This window comes from Nicotiana tabacum, chromosome 11, assembly GCF_000715075.1.
Source record: "Nicotiana tabacum cultivar K326 chromosome 11, ASM71507v2, whole genome shotgun sequence".
NCBI lineage: Eukaryota > Viridiplantae > Streptophyta > Magnoliopsida > Solanales > Solanaceae > Nicotiana > Nicotiana tabacum.
In genome coordinates this window covers 155,562,758-155,584,690 of record NC_134090.1, presented here as the reverse complement: position 1 = coordinate 155,584,690, position 21,933 = coordinate 155,562,758, and the positions used below count along the sequence as shown (strand labels likewise).

Sequence of the window (21,933 nt, the reverse complement as noted above, 5' to 3'; positions counted from 1 at the left end):
AAATATTCTGGTTTTCTCGACTGCCTCACTACTCTGTTTCTGGGTTTGATTGTCTGGTGCTCAACCATTGTGGGTTTCGTCGTTTGAAACTGTTGTTGGTTGTCTTTGGACTATGGGCGACATTGTTGTTGATTGTTGTGGCTGTGTTGTTGCTATTTGGTTGCATGCTGCTGATACTTTTTCTCTTCCTCTTCTTATTGTCCTAACATCCAGGTACACATTCTAAATTCCCTGATGTAATGATGAGTATGAAGCTGAATAAGGGCATAAAAAGTGTTGTAGTTTAAACATTAACATGGTTACTTTTATTCTGCTGCTTGTAGTTTAGAATATTTGTGTGTTTAACATGTAAAGTCTGGCTTTCAAACTATGTAATAAAACAATTTTCAGTCCATAAGGAATTTAGTCTTGTAATCTATTGTTGTATATAAATCAGGAAGAAGCTAGCTGGATAGTAACGATACTCGGCCAACAATGATTTTACATAGGGTCTGTTGAATTGAAATGCATTAATCGCATTAGCTTCACCTTAACTCGTCAGTTGGTAATGCATAATTCGAATGCACTGGGCAATCTGGGTTAAAGCAAAAGGAAAAAATCGTGTAGTCAAACATGTAGTAATATCACATTAATTTAGATAGGTTCGTTTCAGTTGCTTCGTTTTCAAGTATCAAGCATGGAAGGAATAATTAACTGAACCTCGTACGTATGCTCGTCAATGAATAAGGCCGAATATGTCTAATCTCTTCGCCTAAAATAATCTGCTTCGATATCATTGTACGTTAATCTCATGTTTCAAATTTTCTTGAATAATAGAATAGAGAACAAAAGCAATATCTCTTTGTGCAAACTCCGTTGCAATTTTTCATTTGTATCAACCGTAAACTAATAACTAATAAGCTACGTTTTTTAGCATGTAATTAATTAAGAGTTTTTTTTAGAGAAGAATTTAATAGAAAATGTAGTCGCTGTAGGTTTATCTTTTTTTTTTTAAAAAAAAAATAATAAAAATAAGATGAGCCTCGCCGAAAAAATATATACAAAAATCGCGGGGCCCTCAGTAAATATTTGTTTTAAAATCGCTTAGAATTCGGGATGGACCGTTTAGCAAAATTCCACGGCTTCCCCGAAATAATGATACGCTAGTCATTTTAGGCGCGTATTTAATAATGTTATCTCCTTAAACTCGGGTGCACATTTATGTGACCCAAATCCCAATCTCAACAGAGTTGAAACGTAGCTTTAACCACGGGTACATTGATTGTAACGTGGTTCGAGGTGTGTTTTTCACGATGTTGCAATTCTTGATAAAAATAACATTAAATGATAAAAGCGGTCAAAAGTTAAAATTTGCACATAAGTTCACATATGTATAAAATCAGATAATCAAGCCGAATATAACAGTTGAGCGACCGTGCTAGAACCACGGAACTCGGGAATGCCTAACACCTTCTCCCGGGTTAACAGAGTTCCTTATCCGGATTTCTGGTACGCAGACTGTAATATGGAGTCATTCTTTTCCTCGATTCGGGATTAAATTGGTGACTTGGGACACCCTAAAATCTCCCAAGTGGCGACTCTGAAATAAATAAACAAATCCAGTTTTGATTGTCCTTTAATTGGAAAAAACTCCCTTGTACCCTCACGGGGGCGGAAAAAGGAGGTGTGACAAATATAATTTATGTATTCAGATGTATATATGTATTCAAATGTATCTGCAGTATGTATTCATATATTTTTGTACTATAGATGACCTGCTATACTTCATATATTCAATGTATTTTTATGTATTTAACTGTATTCAATTTAATTATATAATTTCTCTGAAGATTACTATGTTTTTGGGGTGTTTTTCGATTGAGAATATTTTTTATAACTGGAAATACAAATTTTGTCTGTTATAATTGAGTTTGAGTTATATTAAGAGTCTATTATGTTAATTGATTCACTTTCCATTTAAAAACGACTGAGTAGACCATGAATTGCGCTATTCACGTTACTCTATTCACAAATACATATCGTGAATACAATCGAATACAATAATCTGTCTCTGTATTCATGAATACAACAATTTAAATACATCAAATACATTCTAAAAACCCTGAAAACATAGCTATAGAAAGTAATATAATAAATGATAGTTACAACTAGCTAATCACCCTAAACAATAGTGGTTTGCGAAAATTTCTCAACAATTAACCGAACTGGTTAAAATAGGGTAGAGTAGCAATAGTAAGACCATGCTGAATTTTGTAGAAACTTTCCCTCTCTAGTCTCTCTCCCTTGTATCTCTATGGCTCTGTCTTCCCATCCCAACGTAATTCCTTTTTATCAGAATCAATATATCAATTTGTTATTTCAGTATTTGGTTGTGCATATTGGATCCATAACATTAGTGCTTTCATTGTCTCCATCTTCCATGATGGACCTATCTCAAGCAATAATGGGTCGTTTCAGCGGTGAGAATCCTCTGGATTGGGTTCTTCAGGCAGAGAAGTATTTCCACTTCTACAATATTTCATCAAAGCATAAACTGTCATGGGATGGAGATGTTTGGAATGGTATCATTGGTTATTTCGAAACAAACAACTTGCAGGCTGGGACCATTTCGTGGACAAATTGTTTATTCGTTTTCGACGTCGCAATCGGGAAGCACCTGGCAGTCGTTTAGCCTTTCTCCGGCAGTTTACCACGAGGGATTATTATCCGGCCTGAGCGACGGCTCTTCCATCATGGAGCAACATGGCCAACTTGCCTTTGCATCAATACTGCCATGTTCACTCGAACTTAAACTACAACAACCTGAACATTGCCCACAAGTTGTTTGGGGAAATGCCAGATAGGGAAATTGATAATGTGATAGTTACTAACACAAAATTACAGGCACCAGATGCAATGAAGCCAGAAAGTTGTGCTATGAATCCATCTGTACTAATTAAAACTGACGACGCTGCAGTTTTGGTTACTCACGCGGAGGAAGAGGTCTGCAATTCGGTTTTGGATGACAACAAAGAGGATATAGAGTTTCCGTTGCCACAATACTTTGTTGAGTTATTTGACTACAACAGCAACAACAACGAGTGCACAAGGTGTTTTATGAATTGTCGGATTGGTCTAAAGATGCCATTCAGGAAACAGATGCTATTCAGGAGCCACACAAAGAGTTTACGATGAAAACAGCGACTACTAAGGAACATTTCGATAATGATTCGATGTATCTCGTCGCTCCAACTGATGCGGCAAATGATTGTGCTAAGGTTGTAGTAAATGAAGACAAGAATGATGAAGCAGAAATTCTTACCATTAGAGAAGAAACTCTGGACTTTGTTACTACAATCAAAGAGAAGGCTCCATCATGGATTGATTTTGCATTCTCTATTTCCAGTGACCTCGTCATGTTTGATGATCAACATGGACTTGAGCTAGCCCAATGTTTGGTGGAGATGTCTTGTATGGATTCAGCTTGCAGTTCCAACCAACTTCTAAATAAAGGTATATGTAATCACTTAAGTGACCTTGGTCATGCTGAACTTCTCTTACCTTTGCTTCAATTTCCACCTGATCAATTCGGTTTAGAGTTTTCATTTGATCCTGGCTCTAGTTTGTTTATCACATTCCTTAAAGTTACAAGAAACTGTGTATTCTGTTCTGCGTCAAGCGACTTGGCATATGATAAGGTCATAACGTCAATTGTGGAATTCAAGCATTATACCTCTGAAACTTCAGCTGCGAAATACTGCTGATGCATACGATTCGGTAACAACGAAATATTTGGGTAAAACTATTCTCATAAGAATTGTTATGGGAGGTATTTCTAATAATGATGCCATTAGTGTTAGAATTCTTAGGAAACTTATACAGATACGTGAATGGAGTGGAGCAAGTGACCTTAATCTTGTTTTGGATAAACTGATAGGAATTGGTTGCAAAATTATTGAAGTAATGGGTGGAGTTCCAACAATGGGAGGGTGGCAATTGCTTGTGGATATGATTGTTTCCAAGAATATAGATCAAGTTAGTCAATTTGGGCAGAAAATAAAGTTGCGGACTACACAACTTTATCAAGGACACATTACACGACAAAAAGTAGTCTTATCCATTCTTAATGATAACTTCCCTATACCATTTGGAGACAAATCAATAATGTTCTTACAGGATTCTTTTGGAGATGCCAAGCCCAGAGTTCTTTTGATACTGTGTACCCGCCCGGATAGTGAGGGAGATGAAGAAAATTTTCCTGTTACTACAGTTAAGGAGGCTAGACGATTTTATTCCTTGCTTGGCTTTGGAGCAAATGTTGCTCTTAATTTCTCTGGTCACTATGAAGTACTTCTATACTATGAGATCAATTTGGGATCCTGGAGTTGATAGTTTGGCACACTGTTGGTTTGATCCTTGCAAAGAATTGCCCCACATTCCTTTGGGCGAGGACACCAAGGTTAAAGTGAATGTAGTAACTGGAGCTCTCTGCAATCAACTGAAAGAGCATGGAGGAGCTCTTGATCCCTATTTGAATCTTCATATGTTCACCTCTATGCTACCAATGTTGCTTTACTCGAACCTTGAGGACAAGGTTCCTTTTAAGGACGGGAGTATTGTTATGAATAAAAATAGTCAATGGGCCATGATGTGGGATCCGGGTTGATGGGCCCAAGTACTGTAAACAATTAACAAAACTGGTTAAAATAAGGTAGAGTAGCAATACTAGGACTAGGCTAAATTTTGTAGAAACTTCCCCTCTCTGGTCTCTCTCTCTCCCTCGACTATTTCTCTCTATGGCTCTGTCTTCCCATCCCCTTTCTTTCTGTTACTATCCTTAGTTATTGTTACCTTTTCAGTGTAATTCCTTGTTATCAGAATCAATATATCAATCTGTTATTTCTGTATTTAGTTGTGGATATTGGATCCATAACATGTTCCAAATTTATGGGGGACCTATTACTTTAACCGGACAAGTAAAAAGTATAATTGGGAAATTAACTACAAATCTCACTTTTATTGAGGGAAATTACATATTTATGGAATGATGTGCCAATGTAAAAATTCTTTCCTCTAGCAATCTATATAAGTTAAGCTCTTATATTGAATAGATGTAAGGATAAAACCTATAGGGTGTCAAATGGTTTTGTGTGTCTTTACAAACTTGTTTTTAATTTTGTAACCCTATCACTTTTTCTACCCATGAAAGATTTACTTTTACGCATAAAAGAAAATGAACTTTCTTAATTTCAACATTATTATAAATGACCATGAAAAGTTATTTTCCCTATAATGTGACAAGAATTAAGGGGCAAAAAAGTAAAGCAGATGTCCAAATGAAAAGGGAAAGAATACATGAAAGATTTACTTTTACACATAAAAAAATGTACTTTCTTAATTTCAACATTATTATAAATGACCATGAAAACTTATTTTCCCTATAATGTGACAAGAATTAAGGGGGAAAAAGGAAAGCAGATGTCCAAATGAAAAGGGAAAGAATAAAAGAAAAACTAACTCAGGTAAACTAAATAAATAATGTGCAAAAATCATTCTTGAGTTTTCTCTCTCTAGAGTTTTCTCTCGGCGCACGTTAACGGGGCCTAGCTAACGTGCACCTAGGAAGCCATGAGTGGGAGAGGCAGACCTAAGAGGAACCTTATGAAGGTTTCAGCTACAGATCAAAGATCAGCGAAAGCCAGAAATGCAGTCCTAGAGCTATTTGTATCACCAAAAGGAGTGAGGATTGTAGAACCAAATGAATCAGTCACACCTAGGAGCATGCAAAGCGAACATAGCAAGGATGAAGCATATCTAGCTGGTAGAAATGGCAAAATGAAAGCTGTAGATGCCACACCTGTAGCTGCACAAGCTATAGCAGGCGGATCTGGGAGCGGGATAGCTCAAAAACAAGCGATGACTCCGAGTAACAATGGAACAGTACCATGCAGCTCAGGTACTGTCGAAAACAATAAATGTGCTGAACCAGGAAAAAAGAGGAAGACACAAACATGGGCAAATGTGGTAGGGCGCAACAAACTAGCGATGAAAGGTATGAATCTACAATTTATTGCTCCGATAATCCAAAATGGGGAGAAGATTGTAAAACTAGACCTTGAGGATGTAGAACAGGAAAATGAGAAGTGGAGTTCTGTGATTGTGCTGTATGTGATAGGGGATTCACCTACTATTGGAGCAATGGAAAGATTCCTGAGCTCACTAGGTAAATTTTTAGTGAAGCCACAGATCTACTATCATAATGATGACTACTTTGTGATAAGGTTTAGCAATGTGGAAGAAAGAGACCAAGTACTGTATTCCGGGCCTCACACGGTGAACAATCGTCCAATAATCATGAAAGCATGGTCAGCTGATTTTAATTTGCATGATGAAATACTGAAAACCATTCCCCTGTGGGTCAGATTCCCAAATCTACCACTCAATTGCTGGAGTATGAAGGCCCTAAGCAAATTAGGTAGTGCTCTGAGAAATCGTGTTTATGCCGATGAGTGTACTACTGAAGCAATGAGAATATCTTATGCAAGGATGCTAATTGAAATGGACGTCACTAAACCATTGCCTAGAACAATGAAGCTACAAGATCCAAAAGGCAAAATTATACAGCAGGAAATTACATATGATTGGGAACCAGCATTCTATGCTAAATGTCTGAAAATAGGACATGACTGTAATGAAACTAGAGGCCCACAGCCACAGAAAAAGATATATGACTAAAGTCAAACAAGTTTGGCTTAGAACTGATAGAGATGGATCAAATGAAAACAAACATGAGGCTGAGCTAAATGGAAAGAATGAAGTAATCCAAACTGTAGAACAAGGGGCAAAGACAAAGGACAATGAGAATCAAGGAAAGCAAGATGAGTGGGTAACAATACTTGGTAAATCAGCAGCAAGGGCAGCCAAAGCTAAACAAAATGAGGAACAAAGATTGATTGGTAACAATGGATTCCAGTCGGTGAGAAATGATCAAGCAAATAGTGACCCAGGCACAAGTAGTATGCAGATGAGGAGTGAAGGGGTGCAAGAGTGGTATCAAGGTACTCAATTCATACCAATATGAGTGTGATCACATGGAATGTTAGGGGAATGAATAAAACCTATAAGAAAAAGGAGATAAAGGAGTTTATAAAAGATAATAAAAAAGCAGTAATAGTCCTTATAGAACACAGAATAAAAGAGCAGAAAACTAGAGATGTAATGGAGAAGATTGCACCTGGGTGGAAATGGATAACCAATTTTAGTACTATGAACAAAAGCAGAATTTGAGTGATTTGGGATCCTAGAATCTATGTATGTAACCAATTGAAATAGATGAGCAAGTAATACATGGTCAACTCAGTGTAGTTTCTAAATTGTTTACAATTGGATTTACAATAATTTATGGACTACATACCATTAAAGATAGGCAGCGCCTGTGGAACAAATTGAGACTGATTCACAGTACACAACAAGGACCCTGGTTAGCAAGGAGAGATTACAATGCTGTGTTAAATGAACATGATAGACAATATGGCTCAGTGGTACAAGATATGGAGATAAAAAAACTTCAAAGAGTTCATGAAGGATACCGGGATGAATGAGCTGCAAACTGTGGGAAGGGACTATACTTGGACCAATAATAATACATATAGTAGAATAGACATGGGCTGGTTAATGCTAAATGGATGTTGACAATGCCAAGCTTGAAAATACAGGTGCTAGAACCATCAGTGTTTGACCACTCTCCACTCAAGCTAATGATTACACAGATACAAAGGAAGAAGAATAGGCCATTTCGGTTCTTCAATTGTATAGTAGACCATCCTCACTTTATACAACATGTAGAACAAGTATGGAGGGATGATGGAACACATGAAATGATGCAGCATGTATGGAACAAGCTCAAAAAGGTCAAAGAGATTATAAAAGGGATAAACACTCAGCATTACCAAGGTGTGGAGAATAGAATTAAAGAAGCAAGGAAGGAGTTGCTAGCTGTTCAAGAGGAGATGAGTGGTAGAGTGCACCAATCAGATTTAATTGAGAAGGAGAAAACACTTAAATGTGAACAAGAAAAATGGTCACTGATTGAAGAGAGAATCTACAAGCAAAAATCTAGAGTCCAATGGCTGAAACTGGGAGATTCCAATTCTGCCTATTTCTTTGCTCAAATGAAGAACAAGAATAACTTGAATGACATCCAGGCTCTAACAAATGAAGTGGGGATCCAACTATTGCTAGAAGAATATATAGAGGCATAAATAAGGGTTATTACAAGAAGTTATTGGGTTCAAAAGCAGAAAGTATACCTGCTATTAATCCAAATGTCATGAAGATAGTAACAATACTAAGTAGGGAGCATCAACTGCAACTCATTCAACTAGTGACCAAGGAGGAAGTGTGGCTAGCATTAAAGGACATCAGTGATTTAAAAACACCTGGTTATGATGGCTTTAATGCAGTTTTCTTCAAAAAATCATGGGTAGTAATAGGAGAGGATGTGACTAAGGCTGTTCTAGAGTTCTTTGAATCAACTCAAATGTACAAACCTATCAACTGCACAACAATCACTTTGATCCCTAAAGTAAGGAATCCTACAAGCATTAAAGAATTTAGACCAATCTCCTGCTGCACTACTTTGTATAAAATGATCTCTAAGATCCTAACTAAGAGACTACAAAAGGTGATGGATGTTTTAATTGATAAATCACAGTCTGCCTTTGTCCCTGGAAGAGTGATAACATACAACATTATCCTCAGCCATGAACTTGTAAAAGGATATGGAAGAAGAGGGGTGTCACCAAGGTGTATGATGAAGCTGGATATGCAAAAGGCATATGACTCTATTGAATGGGGCCTTATGGAGCAGGTGCTAAATGCAATGGCCTTTACAGACCAGTTTGTGAGATGGATCACGAGCTGTATGCAAAGTGTCACATATACTATCTTGGTTAATGGATCATTGACTCAACCATTTGAAGCTAGAAAGGGCTGAGGCAAGGGGATCTATTATCCCTATTTCTATTTGTGCTTGCCATGGAATACCTGACAAGGAGCCTAAAGACACTGAACCAGATTCCTGACTTCAATTATCATCCCAAGCGTGAAAAGTTGCAAATTATGCAACTTGGTTTTGCAGATGACCTATTACTCTTTTGCAGGGGTGACATAGGATCAATCAAGCTACTATACAACTGCTTCATGGAGTTCTCCAAAGCTTCAAGATTGGCGATCAACAAGCAGAAGAGTTCAATCTTCTTTGGAGGAGTACCACAAGATGTTCAGGAAGCTATTCTAGAATTCCTGGGAATCCAAAAAGGTGAATTACCAGTTAGATACCTGGGAGTTCCCTTAAGTTCCAAGAGAATATCAGTAGCCCAATGCCAACCATTAATTGACAAAATAGCAGGCAGAATAACCTCATGGACAGCTAAATTCCTATCTTATGCTGGAAGGAATCAGTTGATCAAAAGTGTTATGTTCTCTATCCAAACATACTAGGCACAAATCTTTGTGCTCTCAAAGAAGATCACTAAGCTAATTGAGGCAATCTGTAGAAGTTTCTTGTGGACAAGTGAGGGTAACATCTCTAAGAAAGCATTGCTTGCATGAGAGAAAGTATGTATGCCCAAATCAGCAGGAGAATTCAATATTCTGAACATCACAGTGTGGAACAAAGCTGCTATATGTAAACAATACTGGAACTTATGCAAAGAGAAAAACAAGCTCTGGATTCAATGGATGCACAGCTACTACATCAGAGGCAGGAACATATGGGAAGTCCAACTGAAACAAACATCATGGATGATGAGCAAGATTATGAAAGCAAAGAAGACATTTGAGGAAGCAGGATTTAACCATGAAGATATCAGAAAGATGAACAACCGTTCAATTAAGCAAATATATCACAAACTGAGAGGAAGCTTCAACAAAGTGAGTTGGAAGAAATGCATTAATGCTGGCTGCCCTAGGTGGACTTTGATGCTAACAATGACAACACATGGCAAATTATATATTAAAGATAGACCGAGTAAATGGGGAATACAAATTGATCAGGTATGTGTACTATACAGAAAAGAGAGTGAAACTATTCAGCATCTATTCTTTGAGTGCTCTTATGCAGCTGAGTTATGGGGCAACTTGTTAACTTGGCAAGGGATAAGAAGACCAGTATATGGATGGATTAAGGAATTAGCATGGGCTGAAAAATGGTTGAAGAGGCAAAATACAAGTGCTGAATTATTTAAGATGACATTGACATCATGTGTATTCTACGTGTGGCAGGAAAGAAATGCCAGAATCTTTCAAGATAAAGTGAGACGATAGGAGATACTTGGCAAGTTGATCATACAATAACTACACTGTCGAAGCAATAAATATATGAAAAAAGCACTAAGTAGACTGGATTGGTACTCTATGTAATAGCCAAAACAATATAGCAATAGCAAGGTAGTTAAACGGGGAGTAGTACAGAAAGCTTAGGATATATGTAAGGGTTTTTTGATTCAATTGTAAATATTTCTCTGGTAAATGAAAGTCTAATTACCAAAAATAAATAAATAAATAAATAATGTGCTAAGGACCAAAATAAATACTAAAAGAAAAGACGTAGTACTAAAGTACATGATGTGGGAACAGAGTAGATTCAAGTGATTGAACTGAAGAAAACAACAAAATCCCTAACTAAACATACACCACTCTGTTGGCTTTGCTCGACAATGGCATTGGAGCTCCCAAATGATCTGATCCATCAAGCCAAGATCTCGACCCGAACCGAAGCGGGTCTACCCAACTACAACCCAGACGACCCCTCACTTCCGGCCATGCCTTCTCTTTCCGCCTCCGTCGCCGCCTTCGACCCTTCTCCACCCTATCTCCGCTGTAAACACTGCCGAGGCAAATTTCTCAGAGGGCTTCAGTCCTTGATTTGCATATATTGCGGTCAGAATTGCATAAAAACGCTGACGTGGCTCCTGACCCTATTTCCTTTAAGTCCACTGTTGGTTATCAATGGTTTCTCCAAGCCCTTCGCCTTGATGGATGGGTATGTTGTCGCTGTTGTACTTTTTTCTGAAACGCATGTTGTTTATTGCAATATGTTAGTGTGTTGGTTGCTTCTGTTATGAAGGAATGATAATGCAAGATTGTTTTTTCGTTGGCTTGAGAATATTTTTGAATCATTGTTTAGAAATAATGACTATACTAAGTTCCAAGCTATAGTTATAAAGAAATAGTGATTGCTTTGGTACTTGGAACCCTTGAACCCTTGATGAGTGGTGTATTGGGTCTCTCTTCCTTTGTCTCAAAATGTCCGCGATTTGCTCACTGATTTATATGAGTGTGTTGGTTGCTTCCTGTTATGGAGGAATAATAGTGCAAGATTAGATCTTTTTTATTATATTTTGTGGATTCAACTTAAGCTACATATCTATACTTGGAAACTTTCTAAAGTTATATATATAGTCCCTCCTTTTATTTTTACTTGGCGTGTATACTAAAAATAGATTTTCATTTTTACTTGTCACTTTACGCAATCTTTTTTTCCTGTTATACCCACATTATTTATTACGCATTTCAAATTATTTTCTCAAATCTAATATAATGTGCATCAATTACTATGGGTATCATGGTAAATTATGCACTTCATTTATTAGTATTTCTTAAGGGGCGTGAAAAGTCAAAACGTGCCAAGTAAAAGTGAATTGAGGGAGTATATATCTACATGCGAACCAAGAAGTAGTGATTCCATTGGTACTTCAAATCCACTGACTTAAGATTCTTGTGGATCGGTATTTGGGGCCCCTCTTCCTTTCTCTTGAACACAGACAATTTGCTTTATTGCTTTGTATGGGTAAGTTAGTTGCTTTCAGTTAGGGGCGGATTTGGCTTGAGCTATATAGTTGAGATTTTCTTAAAAACAAATATATTATAGATTCTAATCCATGACCAAGAATTAGTGTGTGCACAAAAGTTTAGTGGGTGCAGTGATATTCTGAATCTACTAACTTAAAATCCTCATCCTCCTTGATACATTGTGTCAGGTTTCTCTTCCTCTATCTCAAAACACACAAAATTTGCTCATTGCTCTATCTCAATATGTCTCTTCCTTCCTGTTATTGGACGATTATGCAAGATTTGCCTTTTTTGTATTGTTTTGGTTATTATGCTTCAGTCCTATGGCTCGATATATATCTCTGTAGCTTTACTTAGCAGACGCAGATTCGGCTTGAGCTATAAATTTATATACACATTATATACTTGAATATTTTTTAAGAATACATATGCTGCGTCAGAACTCATTTTCACAAAAAATTAGTGGGTGAGTAGTGGGTGAGTGGAATTTCAAATCCACTAACTATAATCCTGGATCCACCTCTGTTGCACACTGTTTCTTTGTTGCAAATGCAGCCTCCTGAATATTTGCAGAGTTTTTCGGAGTTACACTTTAGTCCTAAAGATTATAGTAGCTTTTACTTTTACCCCTGAAGTTAGCTTTTTATACATTTTCCCTTTTCTTTAAATACTGATGTAAGGCACCTTCAGGAGCATGATGAATGAAAATTGAGTCTTTTGTTTTCTCTGCATTTTCTTTCTTTCTTTTCTAGTTCTTGTTTTCCTTTCTCATGACGATTCCAACGTGGGAATCGTTACATTCTTCTTTCATTTATTTCTCTTAAGCCCTTTAGCATTTTCAATAGACTTTGGTTGTTACTGTAAACTTGTTGAATTAGGAGTAGTTGTTAAGAACTTGTTACATTTTGGTTTCCAGGAGAAGGTTGGAGCAGCTACTGAAAAGAATCAGGTAAACAAGGGGCCGAGTTCACCCCATGATGAAATTCTTTTGTCTGATTTGCTTGACCTGAAAATTAGATGGCCAACTGAGCCGGAGACAGACAACACTATTACAAATAAGAAGCTAGAGCAAAGCAAAAGCTCTTACAGTTCGACTGGAGTTGACCTGGACAACTTCCTTTCTTTTACAAACATATCCAGTGCTTACAGATAACAGGCAGACATAAGCGATAATATTGGGACTGCAGTAAATAGAACTGATGGAAGTCATGAGGATCTTCATTTGTTTGAGAATCTCAGATCCTCTGAACCGGCTGTGACCTCTGCTACAGTCCAAACTACTGATGACAGATCCTCTGAACGAGCTGTGACCTCTTCTACTGTCGAAACTACGAATGACTTTTCTGGATGGAAAGCAGATTTTCAGAGTGCTGATTCAGGAGAGGAGAATGTGTCTAACAAATCTAGCACTCCTATAGGTTCTGCAGGTCAGCATGTGTTTACCACATTTGGCACCTCTATGAGTTCCACAGTAAGTTCTGGAAACCAGCAGGAGGGTTCCAAATCAACTGATACTTTTGTTGGCTTAGATGTTGATCTTTCAGCTCAGTTAGATACGGTTTTTGGAACCCCAAAAGGCCCAATAGATGGAAAACTGGCGGATGTTGCAGCAGTTTCTCCTGCAGCTAATGATTGGCCGGCAGTTGACCTATGGGATAATGCAAATTCGGGAGCATCGCAAAATGCTGGGGAAGTTCTTACAATTGTGAGACCTAAGGATACTGAATTACAAGATAGTTCAAACGACCCCTCTACTAGCATTGATTGGTTTCAAGATGACACATGGCAGACTCAGAATGCACCTGCACCTAAACATGATGCAGCAAATGGAGATCATGATTCTTTTGATGAGTGGAATACTTTTACCTCTTCCGCACCCATCAAAGATCCTTTCGAGAATGCTCCTGCACCTAAACATGATGCAGCAAATGGAGATGATGATTCATTTGATGAGTGGAATACTTTTACCTCCTCCGCACCCATCAAAGATCCATTTGCGAATGCACCTGCACCTAAACATGATACTGCAAATGGGGATGATGAATGGAATACTTTTACCTCCTCTGTACCCACCAAAGATCCATTTGAGAATGTTCTGGTGCAAATAACAATAATGCAGAACTAACAAATTTCAGTTCAAACCTTGAAGATATGGATTTTGGCAGTTTTTCGCAGTCAGATCCTTTTTCAGGTGCACCTGGTAAAGAGGATGTTTCTGCGGAAGTGAATGACAATATTTTGGAAGTTCCTACCATATTCAGGTGTGTGCATATTTTTATTATTTTTGTAATATGGCTGATTTAGGAAGGCTTCTTTTGATTAGTGGAGATTCCAAGGAACATAGGCGTCAAATATTGCTCTTATACTATGGTTGGGGCAAAAAGTGGAGGGGCTGGAGGATCGGCAGGAAATCTGGGGATTAACGTTATTTCCCTTGTTTAAGAGTAAGGCAGGTGAAGTAAATTTAGAGGGGTCAGAATACCCCTCCACATAAGATTTTCCGATTTGGACAGAAAGGAAGAAATAATTTGGATTTATTTCCTTCTATACCAAATGATTGGAAGTAAATTATCAAAATCTTACCTTGGGGAAATAAACCAATTAATTTCTCTCTTTCACCCTTGCCAAACATAGAGTTAAGGTAGAAATGGAGGGATTAGATCTTTACATAATGAAAATCAGAGAATACGAGGCAAATAAAAAGCAATCGAAAAGAAAGGAGAATCTGGAAGAATGCAGGCTTCAACCATGGCTTTTGAAAGTAAAATAAACGAATTAAATCAAAATAAGCATCACAGAATATAAAATATTTGTGAAATGGGAAAAAGAATCAAAAAGTATGAGGAAGGAGCAATGGAAGAAAAGAATATAGGAAAAATAATGCAGTATCAGCTGAAAGTTCCTTGGAGAAGGTAAGGGTACAATAAGCTTATGACAGTTTTGAAGTTTTGTTGGTTCAACTTTGTGCAAATTTTGAGAAAGTATAAAATTCAACTTTGTGCAAATTTGAGACAGAAGAAAATAGGAATTGACTATTGATTATCTTTCATCCTGGAGGTGCAAGGTCCGATTCTCACTAGATTCCTCTTCCCCTTTCACCTACCCTGTGCCTCCCTCACCTGAAAACAAGAAATTCAGAGAAATGGAAAAAAGATACGAATGTGTTCATTAAAGGGTTTTACATTTGTAATGACTTGGAGGTTGAAAGGTAGAAGTTTCTAGAAGAGGAGGATTACATGGGCTCTTTTGGAGCTGAGAGAGGAAATTATTTCCGTCTTCCCAGGATGAGAGTTACATGTTTCCTCCCAGAGAGGTAAACTCACAACAATAACAAAAACGATGACTCAAATCCAACCTAGTTTTGGGAAAAAAAAAATCAATCAAGAGATATTATTTCCAGGGTGATTGACTCGAATCTCGATAGATCTTTATTACCTATTTATCCAACTATCTTCCTTGAGTAAATAACAAGTAGCTCTGTTGATTAATTGATGCTAAACCTTACATTGATTTTCTTTTTTATTCTAGAGATTTCATGAGAGCAAAGCAACTCAACCCTGCTCACCCCAAAAAAAGCAACAAAAAAAGAAAAAAAGAAAAAAAATGATACTTTCTGAATTCGCTGGAGGTGCAAGGTCCGATTCTCACTAGATTCCTCTTCCCCTTTCACCTACCCTGTGCCTCCCTCACCTGAAAACAAGAAATTCAGAGAAATGGAAAAAAGATACGAATGTGTTCATTAAAGGGTTTTACATTTGTAATGACTTGGAGGTTGAAAGGTAGAAGTTTCTAGAAGAGGAGGATTACATGGGCTCTTTTGGAGCTGAGAGAGGAAATTATTTCCGTCTTCCCAGGATGAGAGTTACATGTTTCCTCCCAGAGAGGTAAACTCACAACAATAACAAAAACGATGACTCAAATCCAACCTAGTTTTGGGAAAAAAAAATCAAGAGATATTATAGATATTTCCACGGTGATTGACTCGAATCTCGATAGATCTTTATTACCTATTTATCCAACTATCTTCCTTGAGTAAATAACAAGTAGCTCTGTTGATTAATTGATGCTAAACCTTACATTGATTTTCTTTTTTATTCTAGAGATTTCATGAGAGCAAAGCAACTCAACCCTGCTCACCCCAAAAAAAGCAACAAAAAAAGAAAAAAAGAAAAAAAATGATACTTTCTGAATTCGCTTCTGTATCTATTGGGCCATTTAGCTATATATAATGGCTGACAATAGTCACTAGTGATATCGTTGAAGCTTATGTCATATAAAGATATCTAGACTTAACATTTCTAGTGGAAGAGGTCCCATTACGACCTTAAGTGAAGAATAAGAAACTAAGAAATACTTAGGAGGCAATACTTGGAGAGGTTGCCATGTTAAATCATGATTGTATTTTTGTTTTTTTGTCATTGAACTGTTAACTTCCTAATTATAAGTTCAATCAACAATTTCTTACATTTCATTTGACATATTTTAGTGCCGTTGATACCCCAAGCAAGGTTGGTGATGCTTCAGAGAATGCAGACATTCGTGGTGAATCAAATCCATCAAAGAATAATATGGATATAGAAGGTATAATGTCGCAGATGCATGATCTCTCTTTTATGCTGGAGACCAATCTATCCATTCCCTCGAAATCCAACAATTCTCTTCTCAGGGATTGATACCTGGGTTTGTTCACTTGGTTAACCTTCAAGATTTTTGTAATCAGGTCGATCCTGTTCATGTATTTTATTGTAAGAGAATATGATTACTTTTGTAATTTTCTATCTTAAATTTCTTGAATGGGTACGAAGGAGTAACACATATATGTTGGGATATTATGTTGTAACTGAAGAGAGAAGAAGAGTCCTGTTTCTTTTTAGAGGTAAACAAATGAACTTTCTCACATCCCTAGAGTAGCTTTCTGATTTGCTATGTTAGTTTGAGATGTATTGTCAATGAACCCACTTTATGACATACGCATAGGAAGATATATAAAGATTAGACTGTGTTCTCATTTTCAGAAAAAGATTAGATTGTGTTCTTACAATGATTTTATTATTGGCATACGATTAGAAACCACCTGAATGGCTTAGCTTGAAACAAATGAGACAAACTTGGTTTGGATGTTCACAATGTTCCTTTGTGCATCAAACTTATCGTGATGCTATTATGTTCATTAACCATAGTTCTTTTTCCATTTAATCTACTCTATGTGTTGGCCAGATATTAAGATTAATAGAAAATCGGGAGGGAACAAAATTTAATAAGGTTAATTACAGATTCAAGCTTGAGGGAGAAGGGATATGTGTCTAATTTGCTTGAGATCCAATATCTCTTTTTGGCACTTAAAATAAGTCTGCAAAAGTGCGAAATGAAAATGGCTGAAAGGGGTCTTTAGATTTAATCCATTGGGTGATACTTTCTCCACATATAGCCGTCTTTTAAAGTTTTGCATAGGAAAGACATTTTAATTGCAGTAATCATAAGAATATTTTCCGAGCTACCTTTATCTCTTCCTTAAACGATTCACTTATTTAGCACTAAGCGCAGATTTAGGAAAAACTGGTATACAATGTAGTCCACCAGCAAAGACAAAACTAGTTTTAACAAAGCTATATTATGCAAGAAGCATTTCCTGTTGAATTGTTAACTCAAAAACATTTTATCCCTCATTTGGAATCTAAATCCCTACGAATATACAAAATTCCAAATGAGCCAACTGAGGTGGCTATTTGCTGTTTCATGTCCCCTTTTCTTACTAGTATAGAGAGAAAGAAGTTCCTTTAGAACAAGTTCAGTTCTTCCCCTAGTCTATTGAATTGTTGTATCCATGTTTACAATCTTATTACTGTCTTGATCAGCGCATTATATGGACATATAGCTGCTGCAACATCGTTGAAGTTTCGGGGTCATCCTGCAAAGGCATATGCAAAACAAGTATACACATGAAGTTGTATCGACAACAATAACAACAATACCCAGTGTGATCCCACAAGTGGGGTTTGGGGAATGTTCGCAAATCTTACATCTACCTTGTGCTTGTGGGATAGAAAGGCTGTTTTCGGTAGACCCTCAGATTTATGAAGTTGTATCAGTAATTGGAAAAGATCAATATAGGCAATATCAAATTATGATATTCTAATAGTAGAAATGCTTTAGAAGATGCATCATGTTTATTAGTGTGTAAATAGGAGGAGAGAAGATGAACTCACACGAAGCATGTCCATAAAGGTGTTGTCAAATAGCTGACAAGGAATTTGGCTTCTGAATGCATCAGATGGCCTGCATTATGAAAGTGGATCAAACAACAAATTCAAAGAGAAATATAACAGAAAAATCACAAATTATGAAACCTGAGCAGCAGGGACAAAGATGTTTACCCGACGAACCTTGATACTTGTGAAAGACACAGATAAGATTGTATCACATATCTTAGCAGCAGTATACAGGGTTTTTGAGAAAGTTTCTGTACTACTCGATGCAAGACCTGTACTATTGAGTAAAACCGTTCAGCTAACGCACAGCAATAGCTTAGTCCTTCCTCTTGCATCAAAATCTTCATAACTATGAGTGTTGCAACCTGTGCGGACATAGAACGTTATACTTTGATGCACGAATCAACATATCGCCACAAACCAGTAAAGTTAATACGAAACACAATTTGTAAGGCAGAGTGGAAAATCAGGACTTCGCGAACATATCTGAAGCATCCTTTTCTCCCTTTCCCTATGCAAGGGCAATCAAGCTTATACAAGCCAAAACAAGATATTGAATAGATACAATCTTGTCCAGTGTTATCAAAGGCGAAAAGCGCAAAATAGCTCTAAGGTATGTTACTGTTAGGGCTTTAAGCGCAAAGTGAAAATAAAGTGTAGACTTTAAGGAAGAAAGGCGCAAATGGAGAAAAACTACGAATATGTATATGTAGTGCAAGACTAATATGGAGAAAGAAATTGAAGAAAATTTAGGATAAAGTGAAATATCAATTGTTTAATGTCTGCTCTTCCAGATTACGCTCATTAACAAGAAAAAGTATACCTTAGAGCCTTGGTGAAAACAATGAAGCGCCTGCTAAGCGAGACGAAACGCTCAATATATTTTGAGCCTCGCTTCAGGGCTTAAGTGTGCCTTTGATAACACTAATCCTGTCTGAAATATATTATCCTAGTTGTAACCTAATAATTCAACACCGAAAACAAATAAGGAACAGAATCAATATGTAGCAGGCTAACCTTACGCGACAATTCATCACCTAGATCCATGCAATGCAGGCACAAAGGAACCAGTTCTGTTTCCAGGAAAAAATAAAGGATCTCACCACCGTATGGATCATCAAACTGCATTAGCAAGCAAAATTCAGAATCAAATAATGCTATAAGTGTATTATCAGTGGTCTAATTACCAATACGAAATGCCATATATAGCATTGTGAATAAATGATTCAAGAAATGCAGATGGATACCTCAAGAAGAAAATACAGATACTTGATTTAAGAAATGATTATCAGGTAGCCATCAGCCGTAACTAATACTTACACTATGTCTAGTTAAGGCATATGTAAACAGTAAAGTAGTGTTAACTACCGAACATCCAGTCTTGAAGAAAATTGAAAAAAAACAAATGCATGAAATGAATGAGCGACAACAATGGAGAGGGCACGCGTGTATTTGTTCAAATGGAAGAATACCTTTGTTAGGGAACCGATAACACCCAAGCTGGTGAGCCTGATAAACTCCAAAGGCTTGTCATTTCCATTTTTTCCATTGGTCTTGAGAAATGGGTAAAAATAAAATGGTATTTTAGCTGCAAAGAATAGTTACTAGAAGAGTTAAACTGTGTTTCTCAACAATAGGAAAACCAATTGTAATTCAGTCTGCAATTACTCCAGCATTCCCATCAAAAGAGAAGATGGGGAGGGGGATGCAGAGCGATACGATTTATTGAAAAAATGCGCAAAAATTAGAGTTGGAGGAAACTGGAGCATTAAAAGGACATATGATTTGCAAAGGTTTCGCAAGCATGATCTGCACGTTTCACCACAAAAATGATAATGGAATGAACATATTCCATTTGTGTTGGGACAAAATTAGAATCACAGTTTATAGAAATAGAAACTTTCTTTTGAATGATTATACAGATGAAACACAAGAATAGAATGAAAACGGACTACAGCTGGTAGAATTTGTACTTCTACTCATTTAGACGCTGGCAGGAATAGAGAAGGAAGATATGCCAATAGATGTGGATAAATTTATTTAACTCTAGAAGGTTATTGAAAGGGTAAAATAGATAATGTAATACGATCATTTTGAAACTGTAAAGCGATAGATCATTTTGAAACCTGTGTACCTGAATCTTCCCATGCTCATACACTTGCAGCAATTTGATTCACTTTTTACAAGTAGTACAGCATATATAGGTTTAAATTTGTATCATTTCAAGAACTGACATTATTACCTTTTATGAGCTCCCTTCTTGTTTCTTGGTGATTTCCCATACACTGTAGAATATAACCATAAAACAGTAAGGTGGATGCATATCATGAAGTAGTAAAAACTGGTGTCAAAAATACGTTATGTCATGATATCATCAAATTCATTTCATGACCTCCTCTTCCTATCGACTGAACATTACGATAATCTTGTGGCCATGAAAAAGATATTACTATCTTATCTGATATTACTCAGCTGAACTTAAAAGGGCAGTCCGTTGTACTAAATTTCCGCGGGGAAGGGACGGACCACAAGGGTCTTTGTACGCAGCGTTACCCTGCATTTCTGCAAGAGACTGTTTCCACGGCTCGAACCCGTGACCTCTTGGTCACATGGCAACAACTACTCGGCTGAACTTATTTAAAAAAAACTTAAGGGTATCTCTGCTGCGTTCACTTGAGGGCTAGAAGCTAAGAAAAATAAGGACATAACATCTCTGATTTTCCTCGAAACCAACGACAATTGCAGCATAAAGCACATTGATCACCAAATCAAACAGGTTTTTTCACAAGTGCATAAAAGAAGTGCATGTCAAACACATAATTTAGTATTGCATTTCTGACCTGAAACAAAGCAAGGGCATTACACACTCGAGTTGACTCCTTAATAGATACCGTTGAGGTTGACAACTTCGGGTACACTGCTATCACTTCCTGAAATTAACAGATAAATTAGGTATTCACAACTAATTATAATTGCAGATTAAACGTATTCTTCTAAAATTTTAGCAAATCAATTAAAGAAAATTCATTTGACATTTTTTTACTGAAAGTTACACTTGCTGGTTGGAGGAAAATTATAACTCAAAAGAAAAATAAAATTAATATGCACAATCATCTATTTATCTATTATGAAAATGACGGGTTCAACTTAAAACTTATATATTCATTATCCAACTGAAGTTAGGTAGATGAGTGAAAATTCGAAAGAGGTATATTATATACCTGTAGAAGTATGAAGACTGCACTGAAGGTGTTCCACAACAGCAAAGGTAGCTCTGTGCATGTGTCTCGCTTCTGAAATAATAGGAAAAATTTAATTACCCAAACTTAGATATATGTCACAATAAACAGTGGATTCTGGTCTAGGTAATATGTACCTCTAACCTGGAGGCAGAGACACTGTTTTCGAAAGACGTTCGGCACAATATTTTCTAGCACTTTCACATAAATCCTAAATTCACGTGCTTAATGAAGTTGCAAAATCCTAGGGAACTTGTTTGATTGGGCATGAAATTTAAGAAAAAATGAAGTTTTTTTTTTAATTTGTGGTCCTAAACAAGTCAAGAAGAGATCCAGAGTATTTGTGTGGTTATAAAAGCTTGTAATTAAGCTAGAATTGGAAGTTTAAGCTAAATTGTCATTAGGACGTCATTCTGTTTGGAACAGACCAAAAAAGAAATATATTCACATAAACTGGAACAGAGGAAGTAATTGCACAAATTGAAATTAGAGGACATTAAATTCCTGAAATAATAAAGTTGGTTAGATATATATTATAACTAATAATTTAAATTAAATTTATGTTATTAGACCACAAACAATTGAATTAAACAAAAATTGCCTAATCCTTTGTTAATGTAGACGGAATTGCAATGAAGTCGCAATACACCATT

At 36.7% G+C, this 21,933-nt stretch overlaps 2 protein-coding genes across 3 annotated transcripts; one reads left to right on the top strand and one right to left on the bottom strand.

The window, feature by feature from the left end:
- Positions 1-2,118: 2,118 nt before the first annotated feature.
- LOC107826912 (uncharacterized) lies at positions 2,119-16,819 on the top strand. Its single transcript, XM_075225608.1, has 3 exons — positions 2,119-11,023; positions 12,749-14,093; positions 16,319-16,819. The coding sequence occupies exon 1, from the start codon at positions 5,608-5,610 to the stop codon at positions 6,712-6,714; it is 1,107 nt and encodes a 368-aa protein (XP_075081709.1). The 5' UTR covers positions 2,119-5,607; the 3' UTR covers positions 6,715-11,023; positions 12,749-14,093; positions 16,319-16,819.
- A 597-nt stretch (positions 16,820-17,416) lies between these two features.
- Positions 17,417-21,378, bottom strand: LOC107826913 (uncharacterized). 2 transcript variants are annotated; one of them, XM_016653956.2, is made up of 8 exons: positions 21,263-21,378; positions 20,882-20,971; positions 20,284-20,326; positions 19,514-19,629; positions 19,059-19,163; positions 18,207-18,406; positions 18,039-18,108; positions 17,417-17,740 (listed from the first exon to the last, which is right to left on the bottom strand). In XM_016653956.2, the coding sequence occupies exons 3-8, from the start codon at positions 20,321-20,323 to the stop codon at positions 17,684-17,686; spliced, it is 588 nt and encodes a 195-aa protein (XP_016509442.1). In that variant the 5' UTR covers positions 20,324-20,326; positions 20,882-20,971; positions 21,263-21,378; the 3' UTR covers positions 17,417-17,683. The 2 variants fall into 2 exon arrangements, with proteins under 2 accessions (XP_016509442.1, XP_075082044.1); XM_075225943.1 differs by lacking the exon at positions 21,263-21,378 and having other exon boundaries at positions 20,882-21,157.
- Between the last annotated feature and the right edge of the window lie 555 nt (positions 21,379-21,933).